Source organism: Desmodus rotundus, chromosome 12 (genome assembly GCF_022682495.2).
Source record: "Desmodus rotundus isolate HL8 chromosome 12, HLdesRot8A.1, whole genome shotgun sequence".
In the NCBI taxonomy this organism is placed as follows: Eukaryota; Metazoa; Chordata; class Mammalia; order Chiroptera; family Phyllostomidae; genus Desmodus; species Desmodus rotundus.
The window spans coordinates 20,630,920-20,651,873 of NC_071398.1; the positions used below are offsets into that span (position 1 = coordinate 20,630,920).

The 20,954-nt window shown below is 43.4% G+C and overlaps 1 protein-coding gene across 2 annotated transcripts; it reads right to left on the reverse strand.

Moving 5' to 3' along the window:
• Positions 1-459: 459 nt before the first annotated feature.
• Positions 460-19,962, reverse strand: TMEM170A (transmembrane protein 170A). 2 transcript variants are annotated; one of them, XM_024556066.3, is made up of 3 exons: positions 19,698-19,962; positions 6,776-6,877; positions 460-3,863 (listed from the first exon to the last, which is right to left on the reverse strand). In XM_024556066.3, the coding sequence occupies exons 1-3, from the start codon at positions 19,828-19,830 to the stop codon at positions 3,733-3,735; spliced, it is 366 nt and encodes a 121-aa protein (XP_024411834.1). In that variant the 5' UTR covers positions 19,831-19,962; the 3' UTR covers positions 460-3,732. The 2 variants fall into 2 exon arrangements, with proteins under 2 accessions (XP_024411834.1, XP_024411835.1); XM_024556067.4 differs by having other exon boundaries at positions 6,707-6,877.
• Between the last annotated feature and the right edge of the window lie 992 nt (positions 19,963-20,954).

The following is a 20,954-nucleotide window of genomic DNA, read 5'->3' on the forward strand; positions in this document are numbered from 1 at the left end:
TGCCTGGGTTTCCAGCCAGGTCCCGGTTCGGGGCATGTAAGAGGCAACTGATTGATGTTTCTCTTGCACATTGGTGTTTCTCTCCCTCTTTTTCTCCCTCCCTTCTCCTCTCTCTGAAAATATATAAACAAAATCTTTTTTAAAAAAGGAATAATACATTTTTTCACACTGTCAGCTTTCCACCATTTCAGTGTATAATCATAAAAAAGTTGGTTGGTAGTAATTTATAGCTCACAAAGTGGAGTTAATAAGACTCAAGTTCACATGTAAGTACAGTTTAATCACATCGTTGAACAAGAATTTTACCATAAATTAGGAAGAAGTTGAACATAAAAGGAATACCGCTAAACATAATAAATACTAAGTTATAAAAAAAAGCCCCAGGAACTTAAGTCAGACGATTTATTACAAAAGATTAAACTCATTGGCCACTGAAAAAGAAATAACAGTTCCAGCTCACAGAACTGAAAGTAATTCTTTATTGATAAACATTTATACCAGAATTAGAAATGTCAGTAGAAAAATAAAATTTAAATAATTTTCTATCATACAAAGAGTTGATCATTTTGACTGTAGCAGTTAGTGAAATAATCTAATACAAAAAGTTAAGCTGATTTGAGTCACAACCAGCCTAAGAGAGTGCACAGAAAGAAAGGCAGGTACACAACAGTCTCTGCTCGTGGGCAGCTAATGGCACCAGGGCTCCGCACCCCAGGAAATGGCTTCCCGGGGAAGGGTGTATGCACTGCAGTTGTAGTAAGAACTTAATTCAAACCAGAGCAGTCGGAAAGGGCATCACAAGCCAACAAACAACTTAAAAAACAGAAGGAAGGATTTAAAGGTAATAATTGCATGAACTTTTTCTCACTAGTTTAGACATTTCCTAAGAAGTAGTGTTTCCTGGAAAAAAAAGGGGGGGGGGTTAATAGCACAAAGAGCCATGTTTCTCTTGGAATATTCATTATGCATTTAAATGTGGACCTAAGTTTTCATGAAATGCCTTTACCCCCAAACATCCATTGTAAAGAATCCAGAAATCAGCTTTTTGGTTGGGGGCTGTCTCCTTCCCCCCCACATAAAAAAGAAAAAGTGAATATACAGCTGGGGGTCAGGGTAGTTGTGTATGTCTCTTAAGAAAGCCAGGTATTGGTAAAAATTCTCAAAAGAAATCTACAGTAAAATACAATGTTCAACACAAATGCCAATATTTTTCCATTTGAGAAACTACCCTCAAATAATTGTGTATTTGAAATGAGAAATTTTACAAAATCAAATAAAAGAAATAAGGAGGAAGAGCCATTCTTTATCATTCATATAGTTTTGTCCTAAAAACATTTCAAGCTGCAAAACTCAATTTATATAAAGTATACACACATATATTCACAGAAGAATGTTCACATACTTGGATGGAGGAAACATTCAATATGAAGATACATTTTATATTTGAAGTTTTAGAAAAGAGCAAATAATCAAAATATAGCAAACACCAAAGAGATGAAAACAGGAAACATCTTTCCAAATGCGTTAATTTTTTGTGTCTTGACTCTAAAAGAAAAATAACCAAACATTTAAATCATAGATCAATATGGCTTAAAAATTAGTACCGGGGGGGGGGGGGGGGAGGCGACCACTCACTGGCCTACTTGTTCAATTTGTAAAATTCTATCCAAAAGAATGTTTTAGGCATCCTTGAATAGAGATTATTAAAATCATTTCTTATAATAAAGGATACATACCAAATTTCTTAAGACTGAAGGGCTACTTTTTAAAATCACAGCTCCTTGAATTGAAAAATGGAGTCTTTAATTAAAGGCTTAAAAGTTGCTTGAAAGAAGGATTTGAGCATTGGAGTGTAACCTTGGGGTATTTATAAAGACTTTTGTCTGCATTCCAACTCTACCTGTAATTTTCCACCTAGGCTGAGTATATGTCACTGTAATTTTGATAAGCAGTCGAATGGCCTTTAGTTGAAAGAAAATGTCCAGTTAATTTTTGTGATCCCTTTGTAATTTTTCTCTTTTACTATCCCGGGTAAATTGGTCCCCCTGGCAGTTTTTAATCAGAAGCCAGAATGCTTATTTCTTTAAGTGAGACAGTTTGTGTGTACGTGACCTCATGGGCTGTCAGCCTTACTCTCACAATGAAACTTTGCTTTAAAAAATGTCAAACTTAATTACCAGAAATTATTCTGAGAACAGATAACAACAACATTGATTGTAATCCATACAAAACAGTTTCGGTTTTTGCAATCCTTTTTGTTTTGAAGGTCACAGTTTTCAGGCCTTTTAATGAAAAAGATCATTAGGCAGTAAAAGAAAAATTTTAAAAGCTAAAATTGGGTTTTAAAAGCCTCTTAATATTTGCCCCGGCAGGTGTGGCTCAGCTGGTTGGAGCACTGTCCATGAACTGAAAGGTGGCGGGTTCCATTCCCCGTCAGGGCACGTGCCTGGGTAGCTGGTTCAGTCTCCCGTTGGGCAGGTATGAGAGGCAGCTGATCAATGTTTCTCTCTCACATTGATGTTTCTCTCCCTCTCTCTCCCCCTCTCTCTAAAAATCAATAAGCATGTCCTTGGATGAGGATAAAAAAGAAAAAAACCTCAATATTTAATGCTCTTTAAGGACATATTCTCTTAAAGGAAAATGCAAAGGGCACAGTGGAAGGCATATCTGAAAATTAAACTTCAGGCACTTTCTGGAAGTGACACTGATCACTAAGTAACTAAGAAGACTAAGTGGCTATTAAAACAAAGAAATCGATAACCCTAACTCTAGTTTAAGCTGCACTTCTGTCATTTTTCAAGAGCCCGTAATAAACCAGTCACTAATAAAAACTATAACAGAATGTTTAAAATACCTTTTTCATGTGCCTTAATATCCAGAGTATCCTAACCCATCTGGGTTAAAATTTTCAACTCGGGTTATTTAATAGGATATTTTTCCAATTAAACTAAATAAAATTAATAGAAGTAATAGGAAAAGGTAGTACTGAATTCTGGGGGGGAAAAAGTCTCAATTAGCTAACTTACTTTGATACAATGTATAAAACAACAAATTCACATCTTTTAAAATATATTAAATAATCAGAGGTCAAGATAGTTACCCATAGAATGTCACATTATTCAGTAGTTAGCTCCTTTTTTTACAGAACAGTGGAATCAAAGCCACTACTTGTGTTACAGATTTTCTCTCTGTTTCATTTTGCCATATTTGTTCACAAAGCTATACTCAACCGTAACCTATTTGGCACTTACTATCATGAAGGTGTAGAAAAAAAAAAGTCTGCCAAATTTCAGTCAAGATTGGATCAAATAAGACTTTTAGTACAGTATAGTCTGCTTAGAAATAAACCAATATTTTCCATAGTTTTTCTGAAATCTGCAGCGCTGCCTTTTCTCACACACTATTGTGAATTGCAGCGCGAAGACTGCTGACCCAGAAGCATGGCTGACCTGGCTTTGGGTAAAGGTGTACCTAGAAAATCGCTCAAGTTAAATATCAAAACAAACAAACAAAATGAAACTTGATTTGTTTGGTTGAGAACAATAAGAGTCCAAAAGGATCTTCACTTCCTGGAGCTTCAGACTGAAGAAAAGGCTGAGTTGCTGTTCTTCACATACTTTTTCATCCGAGTTGCTTCCATTTGAAGAACTAAGAAAACACTACGTTCCATATTGCGTTCTTTTTGAGGATTCTACAAAACTTAAGTTCAACATCATAGCATAAGGGTATATGCTATAGAGTAGCTAAAACCCGTAGAAAGGAGACCACCACCACACAGAACGTCTGTCCAGTGCCGAAGGTGAGGGCTTCGAACGGTATCATTTCCTTTCCTGCTGCTCGGTACACTCCAGCAATTGCTGCGCCTGTCCGACAGTTCAAGAGTGTTAAAAGAAAAGTCAAGATTAATGTAATCAGGAAATTATAGCACTTAAAATTCTACGATTTAAGTAAAATGTTCCAGATTTTTTATATTAAAATTTAAATATTGTACAAATGTTTTTGCTTTCCTTATTCTTTTGCTGACTATTCTGGGATGTAAGTATTCCTTATATGGTTTGCAAATTACTGATCTATGCTTTTAGATGTTTTAAAGTGACACCTTAAAACTGAGTCTCCTACACATAGTGAATAAAACCCACCTGGAGGTCATAAACCAAATCACAAAGATGGCAATTTCCACACGACCTGATTACAAACTCAGAAACATCTCTTTCTTCCCCATGCATTTAACAGGTACCTACTACATTCTTGGTAATAAATAACAAAGAATCTTCTGTGTGAGAGTGAGCAAGAAGTATTTCAGGAAAAGCCACAGGGAACCTCTACTCCACCTTCTACTGTACTTACAGTTCTCTCTAGGAAGGGGATGTAAGAGGGAGGAGAGGGGTAGGAAAAGGAAGAGAGGAGGACTCTAACCCTATAAAGCTGCTATTAACTCAAAGGGTGAGAGGAGAGACTCAGGGATTCCTTTCTGTTCCCTATGTCATTAATTGTTTTTATTATGTTAGTCACTAACTCCCTAGAAATAGAGTAAACAAAACAAGCACATTTGTACCTACTCAGGTGCCCTGAGTTGCCGCAGGGACTCAGCATTGTGCCAAGAAAGTTAAGATTTCATTAGTTTGAAAGGAACAGATCCAAAGTTCCCAGATGAGCACCCCACCAAATGCTCCCAACAAGATTCTCCTTGGGCACAGCGTGTTCATTCATTCAAATATTTCTGTATTTCTATGTTTCTTAGGTGTGCTTCCTATTCTCCTAGTACACAGAATCTAGCTGAGGACACAAGACAGAAAGCACAAGCATGAAAGGTTTTGAATGATTCAAGACATAGAGTGTCTCAATCAAGTGTCTACACAGTTTATAAATGTGATGGGAAGGTGTATCAACCAATTTAAGAAGAATATTAATTAATACCTGTGCTGGTTTCCCAGGACATTTGAACTTTGAAATGCCCATCTCCAGTGACAACGCGTACCTACTGTGCTACTGTCATCCTAGAGGCACATGCTCCATTGAGCCCCTTTTGTAATTTAGTTCCAAAAAAGTGGGTTGGGTAGAAAGAACTGGGCCTTAAAGTGGGACTTGGATGATGAAGAAGGGAAGAAAGAAAAAGCTTCTAAAAAGATCAGCAATATGAGAAGGGAACAGACTCTGGGCATAAAACCTTAAAGACAAACACAGCATCGACTGCACAATTACTATGTGTTTGTATTATGTTAAACTCTTCCCTTACACATTATTTCATTTAATCATCAGACAGCATATGAGGCGGGTGAGAAATCTGAGACAGGTCCTCACAGCCAGTAGTCCAGCAAAAAACTGGAGCAGAGGGTCTCTAAAGATAGCTGATGTAGCTCAAAATACTGGATAAGGCCAGTTATGGAAACTCCCTAATGCAGACAGGAGACAACTGGCCTCCTTCGTGTTATCTCAAAGGTTTTATCATTTACAGAACACAGAGAAAAGAGGCCACTTTTCCCCCAAAAACCCCTCACGTAAGAGACAAAGGGAGACTTCTGCTTGAAGCTCAAGGTTTAGATTCATAGGAAAAAAAAATAAGGTTACAAATTAGTAGGAATGCTGTTTCTATTTTTAAAGACTATATTAATGTTTACATGTATACCTAGAAAAGAGTCGGAAAGCATATACCAAAATGCAAATCGTGGTTCTCATTTAGGGATGTGGCAATGGAGGATTTTTATTTTTGCTTTCTTACACTTTTTAATTTATATAAAGTATACATGGTAGTTCTATTTAATTATGAGCTTAAAAAGATTTAAACTTATCCCTGTGACATGAGCAAAAGCCAAGGGAAAAAACAGGTAAAAATAATTTATAATATGAATGTTATTCTAATTCTCATTAAGAAATTCCTGAGAGGAAAAAAATAACCAGGTACTTTTTAAAACGAGGATTCTTGTCACTGGAATTATTCTTCCATCCTTAAAGTAACCACACCTGAATGAGTAGAAGTAATGCATCAACCATCCCATCATGCTATCAGGCAAGGGGCAGCTGATGAGAAAGGAGCCGTAGCTTCCAGAAAGACAAATATCTTCCTTTTGCTGGTGACCTGTCAGAAGATGCACCTCACAAAGCTTAACTGACATAGCTTCCCTGAGGCCAGCAAGAGGAAACCTGACTCAGAAAGTCAAAGATGTCAGCCCAATAATGGGGGAATGAGGGCAAGGAAAAAAACAATACATAAAAAAGGGACCTGTGCAATCAATCCATGTTTCTCTCACACCAGTGTTTTGCTCTCTCCCCTCCCCTCTCTCTAAAAGCAATGAAAAAAATGTCCTTGGGTGAGGATAAAAAAAAAATTTTTTTGAATGGACCTATGCTTAAAGACCACTCTTTTTCTTCATCTCACTCAGGCCTGTTTCTCAAATGGGTCCTGCAATGAACTAACAAGTCATATGAAATATTTTGACTGGTATTTTATTTCATTTTTATTTTTACTTTTTATTGAATTTATTAGGGTGACATCGGTTAATATAATTATATAGGTTTCAGGGGCACGACTCAATAACACTTCATCTGTATATCGTACTGTGTGTTCACCACCCCGAGCCAAGTCTCCTTCCATCACCATTTACCCCCCTTTTCCCTCTTCTTCCTCCCCCCACCCCCATTTCCCTCTGGTAATCACCATACTGTTGTGTGTGTCTGTGATTGGCTGGTATTTTAATGTCTAACATACTTGTCAAGATTCCAGCAGTTATTGGTCCCACGATGCCCATCAACAGGATGCTTACAGACATGAACCTACCATATTTGTGATGTCTGAGGGTGAAGAGGGCCAGTAATCCAGCGGGGACATGAAAGAAGAGAGAGGACACCAGTGCCCACAGGAACACACCATACCACATCTCTACAAGGGAAAGCAAAGAAGGGTCACAAATCACTGCCTTTCCCAGTGCAGCCACCACAGAGCGGTGGTCATGATACCCGGTTAGTCCACTTTCAAAACCCTTCAGTTGCAAGGTAGGTTCATCAGTGAACTATCCAGATAGTGACAGTTTTAGAGGGATCGGCAAACTGCAGCCACCGCCTGTTTTTGTCCAAAAAGTCTTACTGGACCACAGCTATGCCCACTCATTTAAGTCCTGTCTACGGCTGGTTTTGAGCCACAAGGGCAGAGCTGAAATAGTGTCAGGGAGCACATGGCCTGCAAAGCCTGGAATATTAACTATCTGGCCTTTCACAGGAAAAGATGAGCAATCCCTGGTAAGATACCTCTAGCCCCAAACACTGAAAAAAAGAAGGTTCACTCAGATTTGAAAACTGCCCTAAATCGCGTCCTTCCTGTAAGAACTACAAGCCTAAATCACTGACGGGGTGCCATGCAATCAGTACCTGTTGATCTTCCCTGGCTCTATGATTATTCAGTCTCCTACAATGGAAAGCTATAAATTATATTCATTCAACAATCATTTTCAAGATAATACAGTAAATATCAAGCCACAGCCTCCCTTTAGGCTATCAAAGCTCTGCAAGATAGGACAAAAATACCAGGAAATAGAAATGTTTGGCTTGAAGACAAATGGTAAGTAAAGGGCAGGTTAGAAGAGGAGCTGGTCCCTACAGAGAACCTCTAATCACTCTTAGGATGACAGTAATTCAGTGACATCCAAAACTTTGATCACCAACCGGGTATGCAAACCTGTGCACGAGACACCTTGGAAAATACAAAAAAAGGAGGCGATACCATCCTGCCCTCATGACTTTGCAATTTGGTAAGTGGCAGGCACAGCATCCCCCTACCCCCCCAGTGAGCCCAGGCAGCTTTAGAATTCTCCAAATAGCTCTCTAGCTACCCACAAGGATATAGAGAAGGTGACACATTAGATAAAATCTTGTCCATCCTTAAGGTAGAGGCGGGTAAGTAACAGGCAATTTAAGAGATCAGTCAACAGCTTAACTCAGGGTTTCTCGATCACAGCACTACTGCCACTTCAACCAGGTAACTGGTGTGGGCGGCTGTCCTGCACGCTTGTAGGACGTGGAGCGGCACTCCCGGCCTCTACCCCTGGATGCCAGTGATACTCCCTCCCCAGCTGTGACAGCCAAACATTGCCCAATGTCCCCTGGAGGCAAAGCCGCCCAAATTAAAAACCCACTGGCTGAGGGAGAGGGTTTATAAGAGCAATAACGGTTAAAGTGGCGCAGACAGATGGGACCACGTGATGGTGAGCTCTGAAGCCCGGGCTGTGGAACTCAACCAGCGTGAAAGCCCTGCTGTAGCATTAAAGGTTTTGAGCAGTAAAGCTCTGTGGGACACTATATCCCAGGTCCCACCCTACACTCTCAGTAGGAGTACAAACTGGAAAACCTGTCCGGAGGGTAATTTGGACACGCGTGTCCAAAAAAGTCAAATGTGCATACCCCCTGCCACAGCAGTGGCCCAGGAATAGGGCTACAGGGATGCACAGGCAGGCAAGGGCAGGTAACAAGACACTCTCAGCAGCACTGCCTGTAAGGGCAAAAACTGGATCCAACCGCGTGTCTGCCAGTGTAGGATCACTTGTGGAACACGTTTGGTGCATCCACAAAATTGAACATTACAGTCATATAAAAAATACAAGATACATCTTTATATACTGATGGGGTGAGATGCCGTCACTATACAAAGTAATGTAAAAAAGTGCCAGTTGCAGAATAGTATGTAGAATAATACCCCATTTTTGTAAGAACAAACATTCATGTGTAAATGCTTCTGTGTACTCCGAGAAGAGTCTGGACGTGTTTGTTTCATAAATATTTACAACATGCGCAGGTGCTGTTCTAAGTGCTTTACAAATATTAACACATGTAACCCTCTAAACGACTCGGTGGGGCACGTATTATTAATATCCCCAGCTCTCAGGATGAGACAGTGGAGGCAGAGGGAGGTGAAGAAATTTGCCGGAGCCGGCGCCGAGCACGAGGCGGGGCCCAGGTTCTACCCTGCCTGGGGAAGCATGCCCTCACTCTCTAAGCACCTCTTGGCGCATACGAAGCAACAGAAAATTGTTATTTCTGGAGAGTAGGATGGGTTGGAGGAGGGTTGATGACAATTCACTTCTCACTTTGAAAGAAAACAACAAAACTTGTGTTTTAAAAAGAACTGTTCAGGAGGGCTGGTCTGATTGGGATGAACAGCTGAAGAGGGGCCAGTGAGGAGCATCGGTCGGCTGGTTTTGAAGTTGAATTTGAGTTGTAAGCTTCTGTTGTGTGTGTGTTTTTTTCCCCAGATAAATTTATTATTCTTCTTGGGGGGGGCAGGGGGCTGAAGGGGCTTACAGACATTAGGGGTGGGGGTCAAATCTCCCAAACCACCCTCGGCATTGTCTCTGATGACTGCATTCTTTGCTCACTTTGAGTCAAATATAGCTTCACTTAATACCATATTCTACATATACCTAAATTAGGGTGCCTAGCTCCTGTTTTGGATGAAAGGCTCTGATAGAAAGCATCGGAAGGGCACCACCCAGGGCTCAAGCCTTATTAAAAATAACAAACAACTTTTGTTCTGGTGAAAAACTATCAGATAGCTAAAAAAAGTTTCAAACGATTTGTGAGCTTTTATTTTTCTTTCTGCTGAACAAGCTATTATGTATCTTCAGAACTGCTTTATAATACTGTTGAAACTGGTCTATTTTGTTTGATGATTTTTTTTTTTTCAAATTCTGTTAAAGCAAGTTAAATCGTGTGATATGGAGTATAAAGTGATTAAATAGTTGTGTCCCAAGCTTAAAATTAAGTATATAACATATAAATAACTAACATATGTATAATATATAAAAGTATATTTATTAACTAACTATTGCCCTTTGTCTACAAAGAAACAGCCACCTTTCCAGTCAATAGTGTCGACCAGCAATTGCGGGCAGGATTCTGAATCCTCAGGGTCTGGGTCCTGTCCTCTTCAGAAACAAACCCTGGGCGGGAAGCTACTCTTGCCTCCCCTGCCCAGGAGACTTGCCGTCTCTTCTTGGCAGCAGCTCCAGAGGTTGCACTGTCTGGTGTCCAGACCGTGCTTCTCCCCAATAAAAGTGTACCCACCAGAGCTCTGACACCCACAAACCCCCCATGACTGGGCAGCTTCTGCTGCACCCTGGCTTAGTGACAGCAGCCTGGCCCCCCAGCCTAAAGCCCCCTCATACGCCACCCCATCTGTAGCTCATCCCCAAACCACGGCACAGCACCATGCAGTTCCCTTCCGGAGCAGTTAACCTCATCTTAAATCCCATAGTTCTTACCAGCTGTTCCCCAAATCACTCAGAGACTGCCCTCCACAATGCCACCCAGTGCGCAAACTAAGTACTATGATGGCACCAGGAATGCCACTGCCTGGGGTGGACACATGGGATTACAAATCTGCCTCAAAAACACAGGGCAGCTCCCATGGGCTTCTGGCTGCCACCACTGACCTGATACTGCTCTTGGGCCCTGCTGGAGCTCCCCAAATTTGGACAGAAGCACTGCTTTCTGCATCAACTCAAGGCACGACTGGCACCTGGCCTCTTACTAGCTGCCACACAACCACGGGGCAGTGAACTCAGAGGTGAGGCCTTGATCTGCCAGAGAATCACTAACTTCCACAAAAGTGGGTCTGGACACTCAGGTATGCGACCTGACTGCCATGAAATGAACTGTGTTCCCCCAAAATTCATACATTAAAGCTCTAATCCAGTAGGGCTGCAGTCTTATAAGAGGAGGAAGAGAGATATCTCTGTCATTCTCACTCTCTCTCACTCTGCCATGGGAGGACATGGCAAAGTGGCCCAAGAGGGCCCTCACCACAGCACAACCATGCTGGCACCCCGCTGTGAGACTCCCAGCCTCCAGAACCATGAGAAAATAAAAGGTCTGTTATTTAAGCCACTCACTCTATGGTATTTTGTAACAGCAGCCTGAGCAGACCAAGACACCAACACTTACCTGGTCCCACTTCTGGAGCACAGGACCTGCCCAAGGGGACCTGCTAGGCTACCAACCCACATCTCAATTTTCCTAAAAGCTGAAAGGCCTGTTGGCAAACAAAAAAAGTCTGGTATATAGCAGGTCAGCACCTCTGAGGTGCTGAGAAGGGGAAGCTCACGGTACCTCCTGCAACCCTGAGCTGCATCCATTAGTTACCTCAGTGCCTACATATTTTATTCAGCATCGTTTACATCACTTTATGTAGGAAAAAAGGCTTAATTATATTAGATGAGTAGTACGGTTTAGAAAACACTTCTCAGATGGATGGGATTATTATAGCACTCTAATAGCAAAGGCAAACCCCAATCGATAAAACACTTTAAAAGAAAAACTAAGTGATTTCCCTTTAATCTACTGCACCTTAATTTGCTATCTATTTAATAGCTATTTATTGATTATCATATGGTACTTTTTATTTCCCTGGCTCAACACACTGTCAAAAATCTTTGTCTACATATCGCACAGTACTTCCTTGTCCACTGTTTCAAACTAAGTGCATTACCATCAGCTTTGTTTATTTTGGCAGCTAAAGTCACATCACTTGCTGATGTTGAAGTATAAATCGGATGATCTGTAATAAAAGATTATAAGGGGAAATCAGATTAAGCACTGGTGACAGAATGGGCCCCAAAGATGTCCACATACTTATCCCCAGAGCCTGTGAATGTGTGTGGCAAAAGGGAATTTGCAGGCGTGATTAGGTTAAGTCTTTTCAGAGATTTTCCGTGGACCTAATGCAATCATACAAGGGTCCCTGTAAGCGGGAGGCAGGAGGGTCAGAGTCAGAGGTTTGAAGAGGCTGTGGCTTTAAAGACGGAGGAAGAGACCAAGAGCCAAGGAATGCAGGCAATGTCTAGCAGCTAGACAACCAGTTCGTCCTCGAGCCTTCAGAAGGAACACATCGCTGATGACCTATTTTGGACTTCTGACCTCCAGACTCTAAGATGATAAATCTGTGTTGTTTTAAGACACTAAATTTGTGATAAGTTGTTTTTTTTTTTTTTTTAATATATTTATTGATTATGCTATTACAGTTGTCCCATTTCCCCCCCACTCCACTCCATCCTGCCCACCCCCCTCCCTCCCACATTCCCCCCCCCCATAGTTCATGTCCATGGGTCATACTTATAAGTTCTTTGGCTTCTACATTTCCTACACTATTTTTACCCTCCCCCTGTCTATTTTCCACCTATCATCTATGCTACTTATTCTCTGTACCTTTACCCCCCTCTCCCGCTCCCACTTCCTTATTGACAACCCTCATGTTCTAGTTGTTTGCCTAGTTTGCTCTCGTTTTTGTTTTATGTGTGGTCGTTAATAACTGTGAGTTTGCTGTCATTTTTACTGTTCCTATTTTTGATCTTCTTTTTCTTAGGTAACTCCCTTTAACATTTCATATAATAAGGGCTTGGTGATGATGAGCCTCTTCAACTTGACCTTATCTAAGAAGCACTTTATCCTCCCTTCCATTCTAAATGATAGCTTTGCTGGATACAGTAATCTTGGATGTAGGTCCTTGCGTTTAATCTTGGGTAATGTAATTATGATGTGCCTTGGTGTGTTCCTCCTTGGGTCCAGCTTCTTTGGGACTCTCTGAGCTTCCTGGACTTCCCAGAAGTCTATTTCCTTTGCCAGATTAGGGAAGTTCTCCTTCATTATTTGTTCAAATAAGTTTTCCATTTTTTGTTCTTCCTCTTCTCCTTCTGGCACCCCTATAATTCGGATGTTGGAACGTTTCAAGGTGTCCTGGAGGTTCCTAAGCCTCTCCTCATTTTTCCAAGTTCTTGTTTCTTCATTCTTTTTTGGTTGGATGTTTGTTTCTTCCTTCTGGTCCACACCATTGATTTGAGTCCCAGTTTCCTTCTCATCACTATTGGTTCCCTGTACATTTTCCTTTGTTTCTCTTAGCATAGGCTTCATTTTTTCATCTGTTTTTCGAATAGATTCAACCAAGTCTGTGAGCATATTGATAACCAGGGCTTTGAACTGTGCATCCGATAGGTTGGCTATCTCTTTGTCGCTTAGTTGTATTTTTCCAGGAGCTTTGAAGTGTTCTGTCATTTGGGCCATTTTTTTTTTTGTTTGTCTTGGCGCGTCTGTTACTTTAAGGGGCGGAGCCTTAGGTGTTTACCGGGGCGGGGTAATGCTGGTCTGCTGCGCTGTGATGCTGTACGTGGGGGCGGGGCCGAGAGGGAGCATTGGCGTCCGCTTCACTCTCCTCCGGATTTCAGTCTTTCACTCCGCTACCCACAATCAAACTGGGCCCCTCTGGTGCTGGTTCCCGAGTAAGTGGGCCTGTGCACACTCTAGGCCCCTGTGGGTCTCTCCAACAACCTCTCCTGTGAGGCTGGGAGTCTCTCCTGCTGCCGCCCCAACCCCCAGGGGTGCTTTCAATCAGAGGTTTGAGGCTTTATTTCCCCGAGCTAGAGCCCTGGGTTGCGCAGCGGTCTGCTTCGCTGCCCGCCATTCGTTCGGTTTATCTGTGGGCGAATGTGGTGCCGCAAGGTGCTACCCGCCACTCTGCCTGCCCCACTCTCCGCCACTCTGAGTCCGGTCCTCTGGGTTTATCTGTGAAAATGTGGGACCGCAGGGTCTGCTAGTGCTCGGACTGCCTGCGCCATTTGTCCCACACTCTGCCAGTCTCAGTCCCGCCACAGCCACGCGAGTCCTCTCCACCCCAGTGCCGTCTCCGCCCCTCCTACCAGTCTGGATGAATGATTATTTTCTGTTTCCTTGGTGTTGGTCCCCCTTGCTGTTCGATTCTCTGTCAATTCTGGTTGTGCGAGGAGGCGCAGTGTGTCTACCTACGCCGCCATCTTGGTTCTCTTGTGATAAGTTGTTACAGTGGCAACAACACTAAGAGTTCATTCATCCAACAAATATTTATTTAGCCCATTCCATATGCCAGGCACTTCATTGAAAAAAAAAAAGATAAAAAGACAAAGATTTCTGCCCACAGGGAACTTACTATCTTTAAGAATCTATTTTTCAGACGGACATTTCAGTTCAAGAGAAAAGCCACACGGACTGTAGGATCCCCTATTTGAGTTCTGTATTAACAAAAGTGGTTTATAACGGCAGGCTCCCAGGCCCTCTAGCACCTATAGCTGAGTCATCTAAATTCCAAGCAAGGTCTCAAGGCCAGCCTGGCTCCGGTCAGCAGAAATGGATGAAGCCTATACCAAGTGCAAGGGCAGTGAGGCTCAGCACTCAGCCGTCCTTTCAGCTGGGCTCCCACTCTACCTTACGTTCCAGATCAAACAACTGTATGAACACAGCCAGTTCCCCTGAATTTAGGGTTCTAGGTAGACCCCATCAGTCTTCCTGGGAACTGTAGTCCTACTCTGTTCTGCAGCTCGATGCCGGACTGCCTTGATGCTCACTGCCCCAAACAAAGCCTGCATCTCTCCACACTGCCCAATGTGAGACCCCTCTCTTACTGAATCCCACCTGCCTGCCTAGGGGCCCATCTGTTCCCTTGTGAAATAAGAAATATATATATATCGGTCTCTGCCCCTGGTTCCTGACACAGAGCTTCTAAAACCCTTGTAAAAAGGAGTGCTAGGAAAATATTTTGTCTTAATATTTAGTCTTGACCCTGGTTCCTGACACAGAGCTCCTAAATCCCTTGAAATTTCCAGAATCATTTTCTGATTTCCTAAGGGGACCTTTGGTGGGCTCCTGGATCGGGGCTGGCAACCAGAATGCCAAGATTATAAGCTTGGAACTTGCAGACCCATTCCCCCATTCTTTGGAGAGGGGAGAGGGGCTGGAACTGGAGTTAATAATCGGCCACACCTACATGACGAAGCCTCCATAAAAATCTCAAAGTACAGGCTTCAGAGAGCTTCTGGGCTGGTGAACACATCTACGTGCTTGGAGGGTGGCCCACCCCAACTTCACAGGGACAAAAGCTCCCGTGCTCTGGACCCTCCCAGACTTCACCCTGTGTATCTCTTCATCCGGCATTCTTTTATACCCTTTAATATCCTTTGTAATAAACTTGTGATCTAGCAGTAAACCATATTCCTGAGTTCTGTGAGCTGCTCTAGAAAATTAAACCAAGGAAGGGTTGGCGGGAACCTCTGATTAACAGCCAGAAGCACAAGTGACAGCCTGGACTTTTGATTGGCATCTGAAGTGGGGGATGGGGGCAGTCTTGTGGAACTGAGCCCTCACCCTATGGGGTCTGATGCTAGCTCCAGGTAGACGGTGTCAGAACGGAAATGAATCCCAGAACATCCAACTGATGTCACAGAATTACCTGTGTGTGGGAAACCTACGCATCTGGTGTCAGAAGTGTTGTGAGCGCGGCAGTAGTGTGAGGGTAGAGGAAAACAGTGAGTTCTCCCTAGACACCCCTCCACTCCTCCTCACAAGGATAACCTGCTCACTGGGATTGCCAGCTGCAACTGCCGCCTCTCCCTGACCCTACTGACGGGCTGCCCTCTCACCCCTGGTTTCCCAGTGTGCCCCCTGGCCGGCCTCACCCTGACACTCTTCGTTCTAGCATGGCTAGATCTTGTCTGTCTGTCCTGATCTGGCCTCCCATCTAATCTCCGCACTAAGGCAGAAAGTCAGTGATAATGGACGGGTATGAAGTTTCTTGCTGGGGTGATGAAAATATTTTCAAGTTCCTTGTGGTGATAGCTGCAAACTCTGCAAATATAGTAAAAATCATTGAATTGTACACTTAAAAAACACACAAACCAGTAAGTCAGATCATCCCTCCTCTGCTCAAAACCCTCCAAAATGGTCCCCCCAGGATCTGACCTGCCCTCCCCCTCCCGCCTCGCCCACACTGCTCCATCCTGTATGTTGGCCTCCTTTGTGTTTCTTAAGCTAGCTCCTGTTCCAGGGCCTCTGAACCTGCTACCCCCTCACCCAGAAGACTCCTCTCCCAACAGCTACGGGGCTCCCTCCTCGCTTCCTTCAGACTGCAGTTCCAATGGCATCCTCATAAAGGGCTCCCTACCTTATGTAAAGTGACATTCCCCGTTGGACACACAAGACCCCCCACTTCCTATCCCTCTACCCTGCCTCACATTCACCACAGCTGTTCCTTTCCACACTTTTACATTTTGTTTGTTTGTTCATTTTCTCTTCCTCCCCATTAGAATGAAAACTCCTTTGTTTGTTCACTACCACATCCTTACGGGGTGCCGAGAAAACAGCAGGCACGCAACAGGCACTGAGTAAATACTGGTTGAGTGAACGAATAAATAACTGGCCCTAGCGTGACCCATTCTCAATTCCAGCAACGGCACAACCAAACATTAGTGGGTTTTAGTTTAACTATCTCAAGACACACTTTGACATTGATTTAATGAAATTCATACCTTCAGCAAGTTTTTGTCACTCCTGATACAAAGAAAAGACCTGCCTTTCTGAGCATCCAGGTTTGTTAAAAATGACAACAGCAGCAAAAGAAATCTGAACAACTTGGAATAAGGAAGGTTGGTCAGAAATCTAAATAGCTAAACTGCAAATGCAGGTTAAAAAAAAAAATCAATTCAAAGCTTCCTGATAGTGATAAACCACAGAATGTTTCAGAGCAACGATTTTGCTATACTGAGTTAGCATAAAATACAAATAACCTTTTCAGTGGGATCAAAATAAAAACTATTCCAGATCCAGGTCAGTGAATGGAATTCACCATCCGCAGGATCAAACTTCGTGCACCTACTGTAGCCATCATTCCAGCTAAAGGTGGGACAGGCAGGTTAAGTGCCCACTCATCACATTCTGATCAACTTAGGGTCCAGGGCTATATCCCATGAATGTTTATAACCCGAGTCCAGAGCCTGCACTTTGCCAAATGCTTTCAGGTGCCCGCCCCCCTCGCTTTTCAAAAGTTCACTTTCCGCCACTTCCCTTTTACAAAGACCTACATTAGTACTGTTTTTGCTAACCAAAAAAATGCAAAGAGGGTTTTCGCTTTTGCAAAAAAAGGCGAGAAGTAAAAATAGCATGCAGCCTTTGTTATGCAGCGAGCTGCTATTACAGGCAGGTGCACTGGAGCAGCGAGTGGCACCACCGCGCTTCTTCCCCAGATCTACGCTCAGCATCAAGCCCCCATAGCTTTGAACGGTCTGTGGACATCTGTGCTTTAATCTTGATTCACTTCGTGCGTCTGTCAGCAAGGCCTGTCCTCAGGTGGTTATTTCTTCACTTTATACCATTTCAGCTTAGGAAAGGTTTCACAGGAACTCTCTTTCAGGTAGTGGGGGAAGCCTGTATTGCTGAATGATCGATCACTGGTGATCAACACCTCCAATCATACCTCCATAGAAGTACTGATAAACTCGAGTATACACTGCAGTTTAACATTTTCAGAACAATTTCTGAAAACAAAACAATCCCCATAGCTATAGATTCTCTAGTAGGAAGTAATGTTAAAAGTATTATCCCAAACCTACTTATCTCAATTTTTTTCTTAAAGAAAGAAAAGGCAAGCCCTGGCTGGTTGAAGCATTGTCCTGTAAACTGAACAAGGTCACAGATTTGATTCCCACTCAGGGCACATGGCTGGATTGAAGGTTGGGCATCCAGCTGGAGATGTAGGAGAAGCAACCAACCTGTGTTTCTCTCTCATATGGATGTTTCTCTTTCTCCCTTCCCCTCTCTCTAAAAGCAATGAAAACAATGTCCTCAAGTGAGGGGAAAGAAAGAAAGAAACTAAAAGCCAGACAGACTGAACCGCATATTCACACTTTCAAGGTATCACCTCACATGACTTATCAATTAAAGAATTAAGGTACTCTTCCAGTGCAGAGATCTGATAAACACCACCTTCACCGGACGTTAAATGCCTCCTCACGCGATGCACAGGAAAGTGGATTAACATCATCTATGTGGGAAGTATTCTGAGCAAAAATATTTAATTTGAATGTAACCAGGAAGAAACAATCAGATAAATTTAGATTGTGGGACAAACTGAAAAGCAACTAGCCTGGACTCTTCAACAATGTCAATCTCAAGAAACTGAAACAAAGATGGAGAAACTGTTGTAGATTCCACCAGACTAAAGAGACATGACAGCTGAGTGCAATGTGTGATCCTTGATTAAATCCTAAAATTAAAAAGGAAACAAAGCTACGAACGATGTTCTTCAGACAGTTTGGAAAATTTAAATAAGGCCCATACATTAGCTAATATTCTATTGATGTTAAATTTCTTGGGAGTGACACAGTTTTCTGACTACAACAGAAAATGTCCTTGTTTTAAAAGATCCATGCTAACGTGTTAGGCGTCAAGTGCCATCACTTCTGTAAATTCCTTTCAAATGACTCTGCAGAAAGTAAAAATGTTATGGTTATAAATATGTATACATATATGTATACACAAGCAAAGGAACATAAACATGAATAATGAATCTAAGTAAAGGGTATGTGGGTATTATACTATCATTTCAATTTTTCAGTAGGTTTGAACGTTCTCAAAACAAAGAATTTAGAGAAAAAATAAGGAAACGAACAAAAACAAACTAATCCGGCTCCGGGGTTGCCTGCAGACTGTGCGGGCATTTCATTTTTTGGACAGTGTCTCCAGAATGCCATGGTATCACTGTCCATGTGAACTTAAGACCTTTAGAAACACGGGGAACTGCCAGATTATCATTTTGGGCATGATTTCAAGCTACCATCTGCATCTGCCCCATTACCAGCTATTTCACAAACCTGACTGAGGGAAAACAAAACAAAACAAAACAAAAAGCAGGCAATACAGAGCACGTCTCCGGTGTCTACTGAATGGCGCCTGACAGTCGCTGCCCAGCGGAAGAAAAAAATCACAGATGCCTTGTTTATGACTGCAGTCCGTAATCCAATCCTCCTTTCCATGCAGGTTTCAGGCCCCGTTCCCGCTTTGTTTACTACGTCAAGGTATCAGCTTAGCTGGAGAGCCCAACCTTAGCCTTCAATTGCCACTCAGTCCTCTTGCCTTTAAAGGTCCAACACATACTAACTGTGCCCTCCCTTCAGAGCCTTTATTAGCCTTCCCAAGAAATTGCTCCGCTCGGCTTTTGGAGCACAGCTAGTTTTCTATCTTGTATTATAAATTCGAAAAATCCTTCCATCAGGCCCAGCAGGCGCTCCAGTGGGGGTAAGAAGAGTTAAAAAAAAAGCTATGCCAAAGATCTCCCACGCGTGAGCGGAAGACTCGGCAACGTCTCAGAAAGTGTTTCCTAGAAAGAGAAGCTGGTGGAGTGGGTGGATCTGGACGGAGGTGCAAGCAATCGGCAGGCAACCTCCTGGAGAAGAGGCGTGTGAGTTCGGACTGCCCCTCAGCCTGGCCGGGAGGAGTCGGCGTCGAGATGCTAAGGCCGAGAAACCGGCGAGGACGGAAGGCGCCAGGCGCACCCTGCGCCCTAAACAAGGCGGGGACGATCGCCTCCAGGGCTCTTTAGAGATCAAGTCTGAATCTAGGTCGTTTGAAACCCCAAAGACCAAGACCAGTTCGGGTGCTGGCCGAGCTGCCTTCACCGACGGGTACACCCGCGGCCGCTCCCTCCGACCTCGTCCCCAACGCGGGTTTGGGGTGGGCAGATCTAAGGCGAGGAAACAACAGGAAGGGGGGATAGAGCTCCCAGCTCTCGGCCCAGGGAGCGGGACCCTCCGAGGAAACAGCCCCAAGACTGCGAGGCGGCGGGACTCCAGGGAAAAGGCACGCCCCACCGCCGGGCGGCCGGGAGCGCAGAGCGCAGAGCGCAGGCGCGGGGTCGGTACCTGGGAAGGAGCAGAGAGAAGTGGAGTTGGGGCACAGGGTCCCGTTGCCCACTCGCGGGACGAGCTTCAAGCTGAGGATCTGCTGCAGGAGCCCGGAGGACCCCCCGCTGCCGCCGCTCCCCTCGTGCTCCATCCCGCCGCCATTCACCGCACAGAGATGGGGGAGAGCGCCCGAAGTGTTGCCGCAGCTCGCTCTCACATCCCACCCGGCTCTCTGTACCTCGGTCGCCTCAGCGTCACCTTCGGCCCCGGGCCCTCTTCCTCCTACCCCAACGGGGCTGTCAAGTGACGGTCCCTTCCTCCAATCAGAGCGCGCCGCAGATGGTAGGGGCGGGGCGAGAGTTGATCCCGCCCTTCACGTTGCGTAGATAGAGACCCCGCGGAATACTCCGCGTACCCTGAAAGTCTCTCCTGCTCCAGTAGGGCGCGCTCTACTCTGCCTTTCTCGGCAGCGCCACCTATAATAAAGTTGCGGAATTGCATTCGCCCCACCTGACCAAGAAGCAGGTTTAAAACATTAGCATCTGGCAATGAAAATAAGATGGTTCAACAGCCAAGTGAAGGAAGCTGCGAGACAATGCACAATATTTCTCCAACATTTGGAGGGGAAATGATATTTTGAAAACTTAATTAATTTGCTTTAAATTTAAAAGCACTGTGTAGAAAATACATAATATTTTCCTTTTAATTCAAGATCATTAGCAAGATTGTTTATTAAAGTTTCCTCTTAAAGCCTTTGTTTTGGAAGCTTTTTCATACCATTTTCCTAATACTACCACTGAGATTTAGCATCAAATCAAGAATCTTTTCTAAAACAGAAATAGTATTTAAAAAGTCATGAAATATTTAACAATTCTGTCTTTTGGTACATGTCCCAGACTAGCAGAATGTACAAGAAGTGGAGAAACCAATTATTTTAAGATAATATAACAATCAATCATGTCTCACATTAGGAAACATTATCTTGAATTTAGAATCTAGCCCTAGTCACATTGTGAATTGAGAGATTAAAAAAAAAAAGACATTTAGACTTTCAGGACTCAGAAAATATATGTTTAAAAAAGAAAAGCCATGGCTGGTGTGGCTGAGTGGATTGACCGCCTGCCTGTGAACCAATCATTGGTTTGATTACCTGGAAGGGCACATGTCGGGGTTGCAGGCCGGTTCCCCCAGCATTCTCTCCCTCTCTTCCTCCCTCCCTTCCCCTTTCTCTAAAAGAAAATAAGTAAAATCTCTTTTAAAAACTTCTAAAAAAGA

What these genes read in the sequence shown, in the direction of transcription:
- TMEM170A (XM_024556067.4), bottom strand. Translation starts at nt 19,830, where the DNA reads ATGGAGCACGAGGGGAGCGGCGGCAGCGGGGGGTCCTCCGGGCTCCTG. An exon ending in TTCTCTCTGCTCCTTCCCAG is followed by an intron (nt 6,878 to 19,697) that starts GTACCGACCCCG and finishes TTTCCCTTGTAG; the next exon opens with AGATGTGGTATGGTGTGTTC. An exon ending in AACTGCTGGAATCTTGACAA is followed by an intron (nt 3,864 to 6,706) that starts GTATGTTAGACA and finishes ACTGTCGGACAG; the next exon opens with GCGCAGCAATTGCTGGAGTG.